This window comes from Rana temporaria, chromosome 10 (assembly GCF_905171775.1).
Source record: "Rana temporaria chromosome 10, aRanTem1.1, whole genome shotgun sequence".
Lineage (NCBI taxonomy): Eukaryota > Metazoa > Chordata > Amphibia > Anura > Ranidae > Rana > Rana temporaria.
The window spans coordinates 2,814,266-2,829,416 of NC_053498.1; the positions used below are offsets into that span (position 1 = coordinate 2,814,266).

Sequence of the window (15,151 nt, forward strand, 5' to 3'; positions counted from 1 at the left end):
CCCCCTCCCCCGGCCTCCTAGATATGTCATGATGATGTAAGCCATTGTCTTACTCTTGTGCTTCACCCTAAAGGGACAATCCAGAAGCCACTCAGCAGCTGAATGATTTGATCATTGGCAAAGTGTCGACGGCGCTTAAAGGACACTGGGCCAATCCAGACCTGGTAAGAAAGGACTTTTCCGATCTTGAATTTCATTGGTCATTATTGTTTGATCCTGCCCTTTACTTTTTACCTAATTGAAAAGTGTTGGCAGGCTAATACTTGTAAAGCATTGAACTGATTTGGATACTTGTATACACAGGAATTTTGTTTTCATTGATCCAAATCCTTGTGTTTCAGGCCAGCAGTCTGCAATACGAGATGCTGCTCCTCACAGACTCCATCTCCAAGGAGGACAGCTGCTGGGAGCTCCGCCTTCGTTGTGGTGAGTGTACAATGATAAAGGGAGGCCCTCTGTGCTGGGAAATATTTATATTATCTTATATACTCGAGTTTAAGCCGAGGCACCTAATTTTACAAAAAAAAAAAAGAGAAAACGTATTGACTCGAGTATAAGCCTAGGGTGCCCATGTGCGTGCCTCGCTGTGCCCATGTGCCTGCCTCGCTGTGCCCATATTTCTTGCCCAATCTCCTTACCCGATCTACCGGCGCTGTGTCCATCTGCAGCCTTACAATCTCCTGGCGCTGTGATATGTAGTCTAGTCGGCGGCCATGCAGTGTAACAAAGCGCCTCGTCCGTGACAGAACACTGACTCGGTTTCCCAGCAGTGAGTCCGTGTTCCGCCTATCAAGGAGGAGGCGGGGCTTTGTTACATTGCACGGCTGTCGACTAGACTGGCGTCAAAGCACCGGGAGATCAGGCGCACAAAGCTGCAGATGGACACAGACTCCAGTATAAGCCGAGGGGGGCATTTTCAGCACAAATAAATTTGCTAAAAAACTTGGTTTGTACTCAAGTATATACAGTACTTTAGGAGTATTGATCATCTAGTACAGGGGTGCCCAACCTTTTGAAGAGCAAGGGCCACTTAAGCAACTTGGCAACCGGTTGCGGGCCACAATGAGCAGAGCGGGTGGCTGGCAGCCCACTCTGCTCTATAGAGCCCACTCTACTCTCAGCACACCAAACTCGCAGGTAATAACAGTCTATGGCTAGTGCAGGTAACTCACAGGTTCACTTCTCTGCACCTGTGGATTAGTTTGAAAGATTCCCAGTAACCACTGCAGAACAGATATGCCCATTTATACACAGTGATTTTTAGTAATACACTTACCATTAATAACCGTATTCTATTCTATTTTATTCCATGCCAGAGCAGGAGGTCGCGGGCCACATCAGAGGGCTCCGCGGGCCACTGGTTGGGCACCCCTGATCTAGTACATAGAACCAATCCCCTGCTAATGGCACCACATTTAATGCAGTGCTGCTATTTAGGTAATTGAATACTTCACCAAGGTGAATCCTGTGCTTTTGCAATGCAGGGCATAGCAATAGGTTGATTTATTTTCACATTCATATCCGTCATACAAAGGTGTCTGAGCCTTCTCTTTCTCCGCTGCAGCTCTCAGTCTCTTCCTGATGGCCGTCAACATTAAGACTCCAGTGGTGGTGGAGAATATCACTTTAATGTGTCTAAGGATCCTGCAAAAGCTTATTAAACCACAAATACCAACTAGCAAGAAGAATAAGGTAAAATCTTTTATATACGTCTACCTGCATCTCTTATATACGGTCCATTGTGCGTTTATCCCTTACAGAGACAATATACTGTATTTATTGGCGTATAACATGCACTTTTTTACCCTGAAAATGGAGGGTAAACTGTGCCTGCGTGTTATACGCCAATATATTTTTTTTTTTTACCAATAGGGGCGATCCGCCCCCAGGTGCCTCCCATTGGGGAGGTGTCAAGCCGGCTGCCCCGCCTCTCCTGGCCCTGGGACAGCGCTGCCAGCATACATTAAAGTTGAGAAAGCATTACTGCCAGTCCTTTCTCATACACTGCTCTCCTGAGCCACCCTCAGTGTAAATGGAAGCCTCTAAATGCCTCAATCAACGCCACTTTCTGGCCGCTTTGCCTCCTCGAGTGTAACTTTTGATTGGAGGAGGGGAGCGGTCATGTGACCATCAATGAATCGGCAGAGGAACGCAGTCTCATGACCGGGTCCACGAAAGAGCGGCGTTAATTGAGGTTTTTAGAAGCTTCGATTTACGACGGTGACACAGGCGGAGCGATGTATCAGAAGAGGCTGACAGTGATGTTTTCTCAACTTTAGAGTATGCTGGCGGTGCTGACCTGGGAGGGCAGGGAGTCCGTGTAATGTGCAGGGGGCTGTGGAAAGTGTTTTTTTTTTTTTTTCCTTAAAGTTAGGGTGCGTGTTATACGCCGATAAATACGGTAATTTCTCTTCCGTTCATGGACGGACACAGCAGCATTGACCTTGGGGTTATATACCTTCCTTTCAGGAGAGACTAGGCAGAAAAAAACAGCACTTTAAGTGTTAAAAATGCTTCTCTCAGTACAGCATCTCCCAGGGGGCGTGTCCCCCGGGTACATCCCACTCTCTGGAACATCCGGGGGAATGTGATGGCTCACATCTACCCCCATATACCCCCCGTCATCAATCTGTACTCCCTCGCCGGACTGGGACTCGGCTATACGGCGCCTGCGCACAGACTAGGAGCTGACTGCACAGGCGCCGTATATAGCCGAGTCCCAGTTCGGCTATTTTCGAAACGCGTGACACGCCTTAGCCGCACGTCAATCATCTACGCCTCTTCATAGGAATGCCTATGAAAAGAAAAAGAACGATTAAACGTTAAGTACAGCGGGAAAAAAAAAGCATACTGTACATGTCGGCAGTATGCTGGATGGGATGGTATATAATTGTTTTAGGGTGAACCTCCGCTTTTAAAATAACAAACTTGTCATACTTGCCTGCTCTTTGCAATTACTTTGGACAGAGTAGCCCCAAACCTCTCCTGTAGTCCCCTGCCGACGCTCCTGGATACTCCTCTTTGACTAGTGACCCCATAGCAAGCCGCTTTCTTTGGGGGGCACTGGTGTGGTTTCGATCCTGAGCCACCTTGTCTGCATCTAAAGCCACAGACAGTGGGTGTCGGCCCGCGCCGTCAAAAAACGTGATTGCCATTGGCTCCCGCTGCTATCCATTTTCCCAGTGAGGAGGGAGTGAGCCGCTGCTCTCGTACACAGCGCTAGATTGAGAATGGGCTTGGGTAAGTATAAGGGGGGCTGGGGGGATCCTCTGGCCCTGAAGATTTTTTACCTTTTAAAGTGGAGTTCCACCCATTTTTTTATGTTTGTCTGTTCTGCATGCTCTAATCTCATAGTGTTCAGAATGGACAATTTTTATTTAATTTGTTGCTTGTAAATACCTTTATTTTGTAGTCCTTCATTACTTCCTCCTCCTTATTTGCCTAGGCTATTTGCAAGGGTTTCTGGGATAGGCATCATGTTTCCCAGTAGTCCTTGCAAACCTGACTGAAACCTATTACATTGCTTGTGCACTGAGCATGTGCAAGATATGCAAAGCTGAAATCCAGGAAGTCATACAGTCTGGCTTCATGATGCCCACACTTAAGATGGCCACGGTCTATTTCTAGATTATAAACTATCTAAATGATGTAACAACCTAACAAAACGGACCTTAGTTTACAGACAAACTTTACTAGAATACATTAAGCTTGTGTATTACTGGGGTATTTATATTTAAAAAGTGAAATTGTGGGTGGAACTCCGCTTTAATGCATTAGGGCAGTGGTTCTCAACCTTTCTAGGGTCGGGACCCCTTAATAAAATTTCCCAATGTGTGGGGACCCCTAACAGTAAAATTATTTTCGTAGCGTGGGTTGTCAGTCCCCAAGGCAAGATGAGTAATTTTGCGCCCCTAACCCACGGATATTTAGTCCTTTCCTCTTGTACAGTATTAAAAACCTGTATGGTACATTTTAGGATGTACCACTCTTTCTCTTCCTTCTCCTTTCGTTCTCTTTAATCTCTCTCTATCCTAATTTCTTGTTTTTCTTTTCTCCATCCCTCTCTCTAGCCGTCTTTCTAGCTCTTTCTCTTATATTTTTCTCTCCCTTTTTCATCTCCCTTCTGTGTATTCTCTATTTTTATTCCTTTTCTTACTCCTTGGTTGGGGGGGGGGAATGGGATGAGTGGCAGTGCTGTTACTCACTGTGTCTCCAGCTCTGTGGTGTCTTGCAGCAATGACACCTATGCCAAAATCAGGATATGGGGTCTCCTCCAGCCCCTCCCACTTCACATTCCTCACCAGTCAGCTGACCTCTAGTCTGTGCCCCCCCCATGCTGTGAAGTGGCTGAGTGGGTGGCTGCAGGCTCCAGGGACAGCCCTGATGGGCAGCCACAAAAAGGTTGGGAGAGCGGTGCAGGCTTCAGGAACAGCCCAGGATTTGGTGACCCCTGGCAAATCATCATTTGACCCCCATGGGGGTCCCGACCCCCAGGTTGAGAACCACTGCATTAGGGTAATAAAAATGGGTTTTCAACTACTTTACCAGTTTCCCTTTGCAGCATAAATGGGGTACTCTGAGGATAATTGAATAATCCCCAAAGAATTTGCTAGACATCCTCCTCAAATCGCACACCCCTCAGCTGTTTTATGATTTTAATCACCGCTTTTTTTATTTTAAAAGTATTAACTTTGTTCGTTTTTTCATCATATTGGTACAGATGTCACGTCTTCCATTCTCTGTTGTTATTTTTTATTTTTACCCCCAACTTTCCCATCCTGTTGTCTCTCATCGCAGGATACTCCAGTTGAAACTCTGACCACAGTGAAGCCGTACTGCAATGAGATCCATGCGCAGGCACAGCTCTGGCTCAAGAGAGATCCCAAAGCATCGTATGAGGCCTGGAAGAAGTGTCTACCCTCCAGAGGTATCACTCCAGGTCTTTTTGTATTGCTTTTCCCTACTGATTGTTCTCAGGTCTGCGCTAAAGAAGATTCTGTAGCAACCAAGGGTCTTTTGCAATAAAACCCAATAGTGCGGCACTTATGACTTAAAAGAGAAGTATGTTTTTTATTTTTCTCGAATCATACTTACCTCAGTGGATGCAGCATCAGTCTGATGCTGCATCTGTCCCCCGGCGTCTCTGCACTGAGAACCGAGCCACGGAACACCACTGATGGCTCGGTTCTCACGCCTCCCCGAGCAAAGAACAATGTTTCGTCATGAAAGACATTGTCAAGGGTACCTTTGTATTTAAAGCACAGATATTTTCATGTTAGCACTGTATAATCTTCTGGCATGTATCTGAATTCATAAGCGCTGCACTTTGGCGTTTTATTGTATGTCTTATATTTTGGTATTGTGACAGCAGCTTGTGTATATGTATATAATATATGTGTGTGTGTGTGTGTGTGTTTGTGTATATCCATCTATATGTGTGTGTGTATATCCATCTGTAACGGTCAGGGGTTAACACTGTTTACGATATTCCATCCCACCAACCCAAGACAGCTTATCCGACACTCCACAATCCAGCAGACATGATCCATATGGATTTTCCCAGAATAACGAGACACAAGCTCTGTTCTCTGGTTCCAAACGAATGGATACTTTAATGGTAAACTGCAACCAAATTATGGACAATGACTCAACTCCACCCACAACATGACACAAGGAACTTCAATACACATTCCTTTAGATAATGACATTCAGATAATTTACATGAACTAATTACTAGTCATTACCCAGACGTTCTGACTCCGCGATAAGTTATTCTCACCTGCTACACAATACACATTCCTTTGTAGACTGACCTTTAGAGGGTGCTAAGTCACAACACATTATCATCAATAGAACTTCACACAATGAAAGGTTCTTGAGAGGCAGACTTACTTAATTAGCACAATAGACAATAGAATGCAATCACAGCAAGCTTTTATCACTACAGCCAGGTAGACTTAGCACCTCTACAGTCTATGTACCACCTTGAATGAGACACTCTCCTATTGACCTGTTGGGGTCAGAATTAACAACTTGTAATATTTCAAGATATCCTGCAATACATGAATTTTCATTATTGTCCCATCTCATGTAATTCATGATATCATTTCTCAGTCATCCTATGCCTCTATTGGACATAGGATGACCCTAGACCCAAGAGTCATTAGTGAAGCTGGCACAGGAGTACCCCGCATCCTTCAAAAGTCTCTGGGTATCACGGGCCGTTCCGTTACACCATCTATGTATGTGTGTGTGTGTGTGTGTGTGTGTGTGTGTGTGTGTGTGTGTGTATATAATATATATATATATATATATATATATATACGCTAGAACAGGATCAGTATTGCCCACCCAATGCACGTTGTCATACAGAAACCTTCCACTGTTTAGACTATTGTAAAAGGGAGAAAAGGTTACCGCACATGATGCCCAAAATTTTTTTTTAGCTTTTAGCCTTAATGGTTCCTTTCTGGCTGTAATTTTTCCTTTGAAAGGGATTGACAACACTGGAAAAACTTTGAGCAAATCAGACCTGAGGCAGCTGTACCTGCAGGAGAAATACTCCTGGAAGTGGAAGCAATTCCTGAGCAAGAAAGGGAAGAGGCCGACTCCTGTGGATCTTAAACTTGGACATAACAACTGGCTGAGACAGGTGAGCGCCCCCCCACCCCCGCCCCCGTGTTCTTCCAATATCTGTCGCCATTACTGCTGTCTGCGTGCAAATGGCTTTTCTGTTCTGTACCGATCTCTGCAGCCATGTGTACAGATTCAGGCTTTTCTTCTTACTATGCAGGTGTTGTTCACCCCGGCCACCCAATCAGCAAGACAGGCCGCCTGCACCATCGTCGAGGCCCTGGCTACTTTCCCGAGCCGCAGACAACAAGTCCTGGATCTTCTTACCAGGTCAGTATGTCCCCTGACTTGTCAGTATGTCCCCTGACTTGTCAGTATGTCCCCTGACTTGTCAGTATGTCCCCTGACTTGTCAGTATGTCCCCTGACTTGTCAGTATGTCCCCTGACTTGTCAGTATGTCCCCTGACTTGTCAGTATGTCCCCTGACTTGTCAGTATGTCCCCTGACTTGTCAGTATGTCCCCTGACTTGTCAGTATGTCCCCTGACTTGTCAGTATGTCCCCTGACTTGTCAGCAAAAGCAATACAAAAAAAAAACTGTACATAGTTTGTAAGATCAAGGAAATTGCTGTAACCCCCCCCCCCCCCCCCCCCCCCCATTTCAAAAATCGCAGGTCACCGCCATTACTAGTAAAAAAAAAAAAAATGATAATGCAAAAAGCCATAAAACTATCCCCTAGTTTGTAGATGCTATAACTTTTGCGCAAACCAATCAATATCCACTCATTGCAGATTTTTTTTTTTTTCTTACCAAAAATATGTAGAAGAATGCATATCGGCCTAAACTGAGGAAAAAATAAGTTTAAAAAAAAAAAATTGGATATTTATTTTAGCATAAAGTACAAAATATTGAATTTCTTTTCAAAATTGCCGCTCTATTTTTGTTTTATAGCGCAAAAAATAAAAACCCGCAGAGGTGATCAAATACCACCAAAAGAAGGCTCTATTTGTGGGGGGGGGGGGGGGGGGGGGAAGACGTCAATTTTGTTTGGATGCCACGTTGGGCGACCGCGCAATTGTCAGTTAAAGAGACGCAGTGCCGAATCCCAAACAATGGCCTGGTCATTGGGCAGCCAAATCTTCTGGGGCTGAAGTGGTTAAGATGTGTTTTATAGAGATGACTTATTTAGAGACCAGTGACAAGTTTATCATGTAAACCTTGTAGTAGTGAGATTTTTTAAGCTGGAGAAGTGAGGACCGCTTTTATTTAGGTGTCCGATGGTCTGCCTGTTGTGACTGGCTAAATTCCCTCTTTCCTAGTTCAGGTTGGAGTTGCAAATAGAAATGGGGGTGCTACAGGCGATGCGTTTTCATATTCACTCCCCAATTTCTATCCGTTGTGCGTATAGACAAGCTAAGTTATGCTTTTCTCTTTTCTGTTTCTGTCGTTTTTAGCTATTTGGATGAGCTGAGTTTGGCTGGTGAATGCGCAGCGGAGTATCTGGCCTTGTATCAGAAACTCATCAAGCCGGCTCATTGGAAGGTGTATCTCGCCGCCCGGGGCGTCCTGCCTTATGTCGGAAATCTCATCACCAAGGTAATGGCAGTTGGACAGTAAATAGTCCGGAGGTTTATTTTAAAGCTAAAAGTGGTTCTAAAGGCAGGAAGTGTTTTTCCCTATTGCATTATTTGCATTACAGTGATTGTAAAGCCTATTTCTCTTTCGTTCATGGACGGACACAGCAGCAATTGACCTTAGGGTTATCAACCTTCCTTTCAGGAGATGACTAGGCAGAAAAAAACAGCACTTCAAGTGTTAAAACACTTCTCAGTATAGCACCTCCCAGGGGGCGGGTCCCCCGGGTACATCCCTCTCTCCATCATGCAGCCCCAGTTTTTTTTCTGCCTAGCGTAAGGAGAAGGACATGGCTCCTCTGGGCCCATGTGCTCTGGAGAATTTTTGCGAATTTTTCGCTTTTATTTTATTTTATTTTTTTCCTGCATTTTAGTTGCGCTGTGCAAATCCACTGCAACTAAAATGCAGGAAAAAAATAAAATAGCAGCTTGAATCCTCCTCTTCTCAGGTCCCTGTTCTGTGATCCTGGCCCCTCCCTCCTTTTTTTAGTGCCCCCACAGCAAGCAGCTTGCTATTGGGTCACCCAAACCAAGTCGCAGCCCTCTGTGTCCATTCAACCCAGCCCTGCCCCCCTCGCTCTACTGATTGGCTTTGACAGTGGGAGCCAATGGCGCCGCTGCTGTGTCTGGGCCAATCGGGACTGAGAATCTCAGACGGCTGAGACACTGTGGACATCGCTGGACAGAGAAGGACCTCAAGGTAAGTGTTAAAGGGGGGGGGGGGCCTGAAGGCTTTTTATCTTAATGCAAAATATACATTAAGATTAAAAAAACTCCTCCCTTTCCAACCCCTTTTTCAAGTAAAAATAAAATAACAAACACCTGCAAGCATTTGCCCCTTTGTGTCATTCTGCCTTTTCTTCCTATAATATGTCCTTTGTGTTGGCACATGAGCGCTGCACCACATCACATCCGCTTCTTGTGCTGCTCCTCCCTCTGAGCTCTGCTGTACAGGGACTGCAATAGGCGGATACCAAGTCAGATTTTGGGCCCTTTCACACTGGAGCGGGAGGCGCGGTGGCGGTATAGCGGTGCTATACCTTCGGAATTGCCGTGGGATACGGCCGCTAGCGGTGCAGTATTAACCCCTGCTAGCGGCCGATAAAGGGTTAATACCGCCCGCAATGCATGGGGGCACTCAAGCAGGCTCACTCCTGAGCTTCACTCTGTGTGCCCATTCACACACTGAGCACGGCTCAGCCCTGCCTCCACTCTCTCCTTTTTGGCTCACTGACTGTGATTGACAGCAGCTTGAGACAGCGGCTCCCACTACTCTGTGAGCTAATGAGGAGAGAGAGACCCTGGAGAGCCACTGCTCTCATGCACTTCGCTGGCTAGAGGTGGAGCTCAGGTAAGTATAAGAGGGGGGGGGGGCAGCACCCAGAAAACCTTAAGCCTTTAGAACCACTTGAGTACAAAGCCGGATTACAGGTATGGATAAGTAATACGTTATTTGTTCACAGGAAATCGCTCGATTGTTGGCGCTGGAGGAGGCAACTCTCAGTACAGACTTGCAGCAAGGCTACGCCTTGAAAAGCCTCACAGGTAGGACGGTCCAGGCTTCATGTATGGTACCACTTTATAATCTACACATCTCCTATCTCTTATCTTCTAACCCTTTACCACTGACCTTTAAATACGAAGGACCTCCTTCCCACCAAACCCCTCCTTTTCTTGAGGTGTCACAGTTGGAGCCCCGTAATCAGGGCAGCCATCAGAAATTTTTGAGGCCCTTTACAGAGCTTTAGGGCTGGGCCCCCCATCCCAGCCTGACCAACATTCCCCAGGGCTTGCCCACGGGCCATCCCACGACTCTACACACCAGCCTCCTCATCTGTATGCACTCAGCCCCCCCCTCCCCCTTCAATCCTGTATATATGCCAGCCCCCCTTCACACACCTGTATATGTCACCCCCCCCCCAACCTGTATATATGCCAGCCCCCCTCACATCTGTGTATGTCGGCCTCCCCAACCTGTATATATGCCAGGCCCCCCTCACACCTGTATATGTCGGTCCCCCCAACCTGTATATATGCCAGCCCACCTCACACCTGTATATGTCGGCCCCCCCAACCTGTATATATGCCAGCCCACCTCACACCTGTATATGTCGGCCCCCCCAACCTGTATATATGCCAGCTCCCCCTCACACCTGTATATGTAGGCCCCCCCAACCTGTATATATGCCAGCTCCGCCTCACACCTGTATATGTCGGTCCCCCCAACCTGTATATATGCCAGCTCCGCCTCACACCTGTATATGTCGCCCCCCCCAACCTGTATATATGCCAGCTCCGCCTCACACCTGTATATGTCGGCCCCCCCAACCTGTATATATGCCAGCTCCGCCTCACACCTGTATATGTCGGCCCCCCCAACCTGTATATATGCCAGCTCCGCCTCACACCTGTATATGTCGGTCCCCCCAACCTGTATATATGCCAGCCACCTCACACCTGTATATGTCGGCCCCCCCAACCTGTATATATGCCAGCCCCCCACACACCTGTATATGTCGGGCCCCCAAACCTGTATATATGCCAGCCCCCCCTCACACCTGTATATGTCGGTCCCCCAACCTGTATATATGCCAGCCACCTCACACCTGTATATATGCCAGCCCCCCCCCCCCACACACACACACACACACACACACACACCTGTATATGTCGGTCCCCCCAACCTGTATATATGCCAGCCCCCCCTCACACCTGTATATGTCAGCCCCCTCACACCTGTATATGTCAGCCCCCTCACACCTGTATATATGCCGGCCCCCTCACACCTGTATATATGCCGGCCCCCTCACACCTGTATATATGCCGGCCCCCCACACACCTGTATATGTCGGCCCCCCCAACCTGTATATATGCCAGCCCCCCCTCACACCTGTATATGTCGGTCCCCCCAACCTGTATATATGCCGGCCCCCCCAACCTGTATATATGCCAGCCCCCCCTCACACCTGTATATGTCGGTCCCCCCAACCTGTATATATGCCAGCCCCCCCTCACACCTGTATATGTCGGTCCCCCCAACCTGTATATATGCCAGCCACCTCACACCTGTATATATGCCAGCCCCCCCCCCCCCCACACACACACACACACACCTGTATATGTCGGTCCCCCCAACCTGTATATATGCCAGCCCCCCCTCACACCTGTATATGTCGGTCCCCCCAACCTGTATATATGCCAGCCCCCCTCACACCTGTATATGTCGGTCCCCCCAACCTGTATATATGCCAGCCCCCCTACACACACACACACACCTGTATATGTCAGCCCCACACATACACAAATCTGTAAACGCACAAGCCTCTGGCCCCTCCATGTACACAAACACCCCTCCCTTTCCTTCACAGCTCCTGCTTGTAAAGGAAATCTTCCCATCTAGTCCTAACTCATTTTCACAAAGCTGACATGTTGCTGACACAGAGGAGCGCAGTACAGGCAGCACACATGAGGGGTGCACATGCACATAGTAGCCAGAGGTGTCAGTAAAGAGCTTGATGTCTGAGTTCAATGACACAGAGAGCAGCAGAAGCTGCGAGATCGTTTCTGTAGTGCACAACACGGCTCCCCTTCACCATTCTGCCTTCTTCTGGCCCTGGGGCCCCTTACAGTTGTATCGGTTGTCCCCCCCCCCCCCCCCCCCGCAATTAATACCTTTGATCAGTCTTGTGCTTATTCCCTCAACAAATCCTCTCCTTCCGTTTTTCAGGCCTTCTATCCTCGTTTGTGGAAGTTGAGTCCATTAAGCGTCATTTCAAGAGTCGTCTGGTGGGAACGGTGCTGAACGGCTACCTGTGTCTGAGGAAACTGGTGGTGCAGAGGACCAAACTGATCGATGAGACTCAGGACATGTTGCTGGAGATGCTGGAAGACATGACAACAGGTGACATTCCGCCCGTCCTCTGCATGGTGGGGGGGCAGCCTTTGTAGATCATTGCAGTGTTGGTTTATCTGGTGTGTGACGGAGGTTTTTGTTCCATCTTGTCTTCTCCGCAGGCACCGAATCGGAAACCAAGGCTTTCATGGCCGTTTGTATCGAGACCGCCAAACGATACAGCCTTGACGATTACAGGACTCCCGTTTTTATATTTGAAAGGCTGTGCAGCATCATTTACCCGGTGAGTGTCGGTGTGATCCTGGTTCACTTCTATTGTGCTGTAATGCACCGGGCTGGCGGGGCATGAGTCCCACTAGGGCAGGGATCTCAAACTGGCGTGCCCTCCAGCTGTTGAAAAACTACAAGTCCCATGAGGCATTGCAAGGCTGACAGTTACAAGCATGACAACCCCCTAATTTTCCAGCTAAAATGTTGGTTTTGGGCTATACTCACCATATAAGACGACCCCCTTCCTACTAGTCATGCCTCGCCTCACCTCACTGTGCCACCATTACATTCCTCACTGTGCCACCATTACATTCCTCACTGTGCCACCCTTGCATGCCTCACTGTGCCACCGTTGCATGCCTCACTGTGCCACCGTTGCATGCCTCACTGTGCCACCGTTGCATGCCTCACTGTGCCCAATTGCCGTATTTATCGGGGGAATGTGCGCTCCGGCGTATAGCGCGCACCCCTAATGTGGACCCGCAATTCCTGTAAAAAAAAAACATTTTAGTACTTACAGTTTTGGTGTCCTGCGCGGCGGCCTCGTCGGGTCCGTCTGCGGCTTCGGTGGTGTCCTCCCGGCTTCTCCCGCGATGTCGAATCGCCGCTTCCCGCGCTCAGTTTGAACGCCTCCGCCGACGTATACCGAGTGCAGTACATTCGCCAAGGCTCGGCTTCGCTCGTGCTCACGCTCTGTGACGTTTATGCGTGAGCACGAGCGAAGCCGAGCCTGGCCGAGTGTACTGCACTCGGTATACGTTGGCACAGGCATTCAAACTGAGCGTGGAAGGCGGGTATCGGCATATATCGCGCACCCACGATTTCCCCCCTATTTTAAGGGGAAAAAAGTGCGCGGTATACGCCGATAAATACGGTACATGCCTCAGTGTGTCACTGCTTACCTTATCCGTGACATGCAGACCGCGGCCTTCCATTTTTCAAAAGCCGCGCCTCCTCTTTCTGCTGTTCCGTGATAGGCGAAACACTCCGCTTCCCAGGAGACACTGTGTTCAGTGTTCCGCCTATCACGGATGCCCTCTCGTCCTCGGAATCGGACGAGAGGGCATCCGTGATAGGCGGAACACTAAACACCGTGTCTCCTGGGAAGCTGAGTGTTCCGCCTATCACCGAACCACAGAAAGAGGAGGCGCGGCTTTTGAGAAATGGACGGCCGCAGTCTGCATGTCACGGATAAGGTAAGCATATTAGGTTACCGGCGTATAAGACGACCCCCCACTTTTAATAAGAATTTCAGGGGTTAAAAAGTCGTCTTATACGCCGGAAAATACGGTAGTAGTTTTGCAACAGCTGGAGGGCCACCAGTTTGAGACCCCGGCACTAGGAGGAGATGTTTGGGGCTCCATCATACTTTAAATGGGTAATGTTGCCATGATTTGTGTTCTGATTTTCAGGAGGAGAATGAAGTGACGGAGTTCTTTGTGACCCTGGAGAAAGATCCCCAGCAGGAAGACTTCCTGCAGGGCCGAATGCCAGGAAATCCCTACAGCAGCAATGAGCCGGGCATTGGGCCTCTAATGAGGGACATCAAGAATAAGATCTGCCAGGACTGTGACCTTGTGGCCCTATTGGAAGATGACAGTGGGATGGAGGTGAGTGTGGTATCCTAGCAGAGGCTACCTTCCCCATATAGCGAAGGCTTGTGCTGTGTTGGCATACTATTGAATATGAGGTGCTATAAATTATCATACAGGGGAACCTTGGATTACGAGGATAATGCGTTTCAGGAGAATGCTCGTAATCCAAAGCACTTGCAAATCAAAGCGAGTTTCCCCATAGAAGTCAATGGAAACGAAAATAATTTGTTCAGCATTGACTTCAATGGCATGCAATACTGCATGTGGCCAGAGGTGGGGGTGGTGTCGGAGAGCCTCGGAAATGCCCGGGGACAGCTCGGCTGTCTTATTGAGAGGGCACTGCCCAGGGGCTCCAGCTGCATGGGGGGGCCCCCTGCACTTTCCCCAAAGCAGCTGGTCCTTGAGCCCACGCTGCCCCGAAATTGGGGGCCCCATAGTGGCACTGAGCGTGATAGATACACAGGGGAGGCACTGTCATCGTTGTAGGGGCACCAGAGCATTTCTTTGCCCAGGGGCCCGTGATGCTATTAAGATGGCCCTGCTCAGCAGACCTTGGGAACGGAGTATTTCCGAGTGTCTCCGATCGGCTCTGCTAGACTCTGGCGCCCCAGCACCTCAGGCAAAATACGGTATTGCACACCACATTTCTATGGCATGCAATGCTGCATGTGGCCAGAGATGGGGGGGGGGGCGCCACAGAGCCTCGGAAAGGCTCAAAGACAGCTCAGCTGAACTCAGAAAGGCTCGAACGAGTATTTCCGAACGGTCCAGCTCGTATTGCGAAACGCTCGTTAGCCTCGTTACTCGCAAACTGAGGTTTCTCTGTAAATGGTATTGGAATTTTTTTTTACAAAGGCCAATTTTAATCTCCTAGAAATGTCTCGTGAAATAGACCTTGTGGTGTAAAATAGAGGTGAACTGCATGTTGCATCTCTCTCTATTGCAGTTGCTGGTGAATAACAAGATTATCAGTCTGGATCTTCCTGTAGCCGAGGTGTACAAGAAGGTGTGGTGCCCAACTAATGAGGTACAGTTCATTATCCTTAATTTACTTCTTCTCGTTACAACTGAATGTATTGTGAGCTGTGCGAGTGATGCTTTGTTGCTCTGACCCGTTGTCTTCATCAGGGGGAACCTATGAGAATAATCTATCGTATGAGAGGACTTCTGGGTGATGCCACAGAGGAGTTCATTGAGTCTCTTGACTCCACTACAGGTATAACAG

General features: G+C 48.3%; 1 protein-coding gene across 5 annotated transcripts in view; it reads left to right on the forward strand.

Moving 5' to 3' along the window:
- The window catches only part of UBR4 (ubiquitin protein ligase E3 component n-recognin 4), a 129,876-nt gene that overhangs the window by 94,415 nt on the left and 20,310 nt on the right, over positions 1–15,151 (forward strand). For all 5 annotated transcript variants that reach the window (XM_040326722.1, XM_040326724.1, XM_040326725.1 and 2 more), the window contains 13 exons: positions 74–164; positions 342–426; positions 1,565–1,692; positions 4,798–4,927; positions 6,495–6,652; positions 6,794–6,903; positions 8,029–8,170; positions 9,672–9,753; positions 11,936–12,109; positions 12,223–12,344; positions 13,744–13,941; positions 14,873–14,953; positions 15,055–15,142. In XM_040326722.1, the coding sequence (XP_040182656.1) occupies positions 74–164; positions 342–426; positions 1,565–1,692; positions 4,798–4,927; positions 6,495–6,652; positions 6,794–6,903; positions 8,029–8,170; positions 9,672–9,753; positions 11,936–12,109; positions 12,223–12,344; positions 13,744–13,941; positions 14,873–14,953; positions 15,055–15,142 (1,589 nt within the window). The remainder of the gene's footprint in view (positions 1–73; positions 165–341; positions 427–1,564; positions 1,693–4,797; positions 4,928–6,494; positions 6,653–6,793; positions 6,904–8,028; positions 8,171–9,671; positions 9,754–11,935; positions 12,110–12,222; positions 12,345–13,743; positions 13,942–14,872; positions 14,954–15,054; positions 15,143–15,151) is intronic.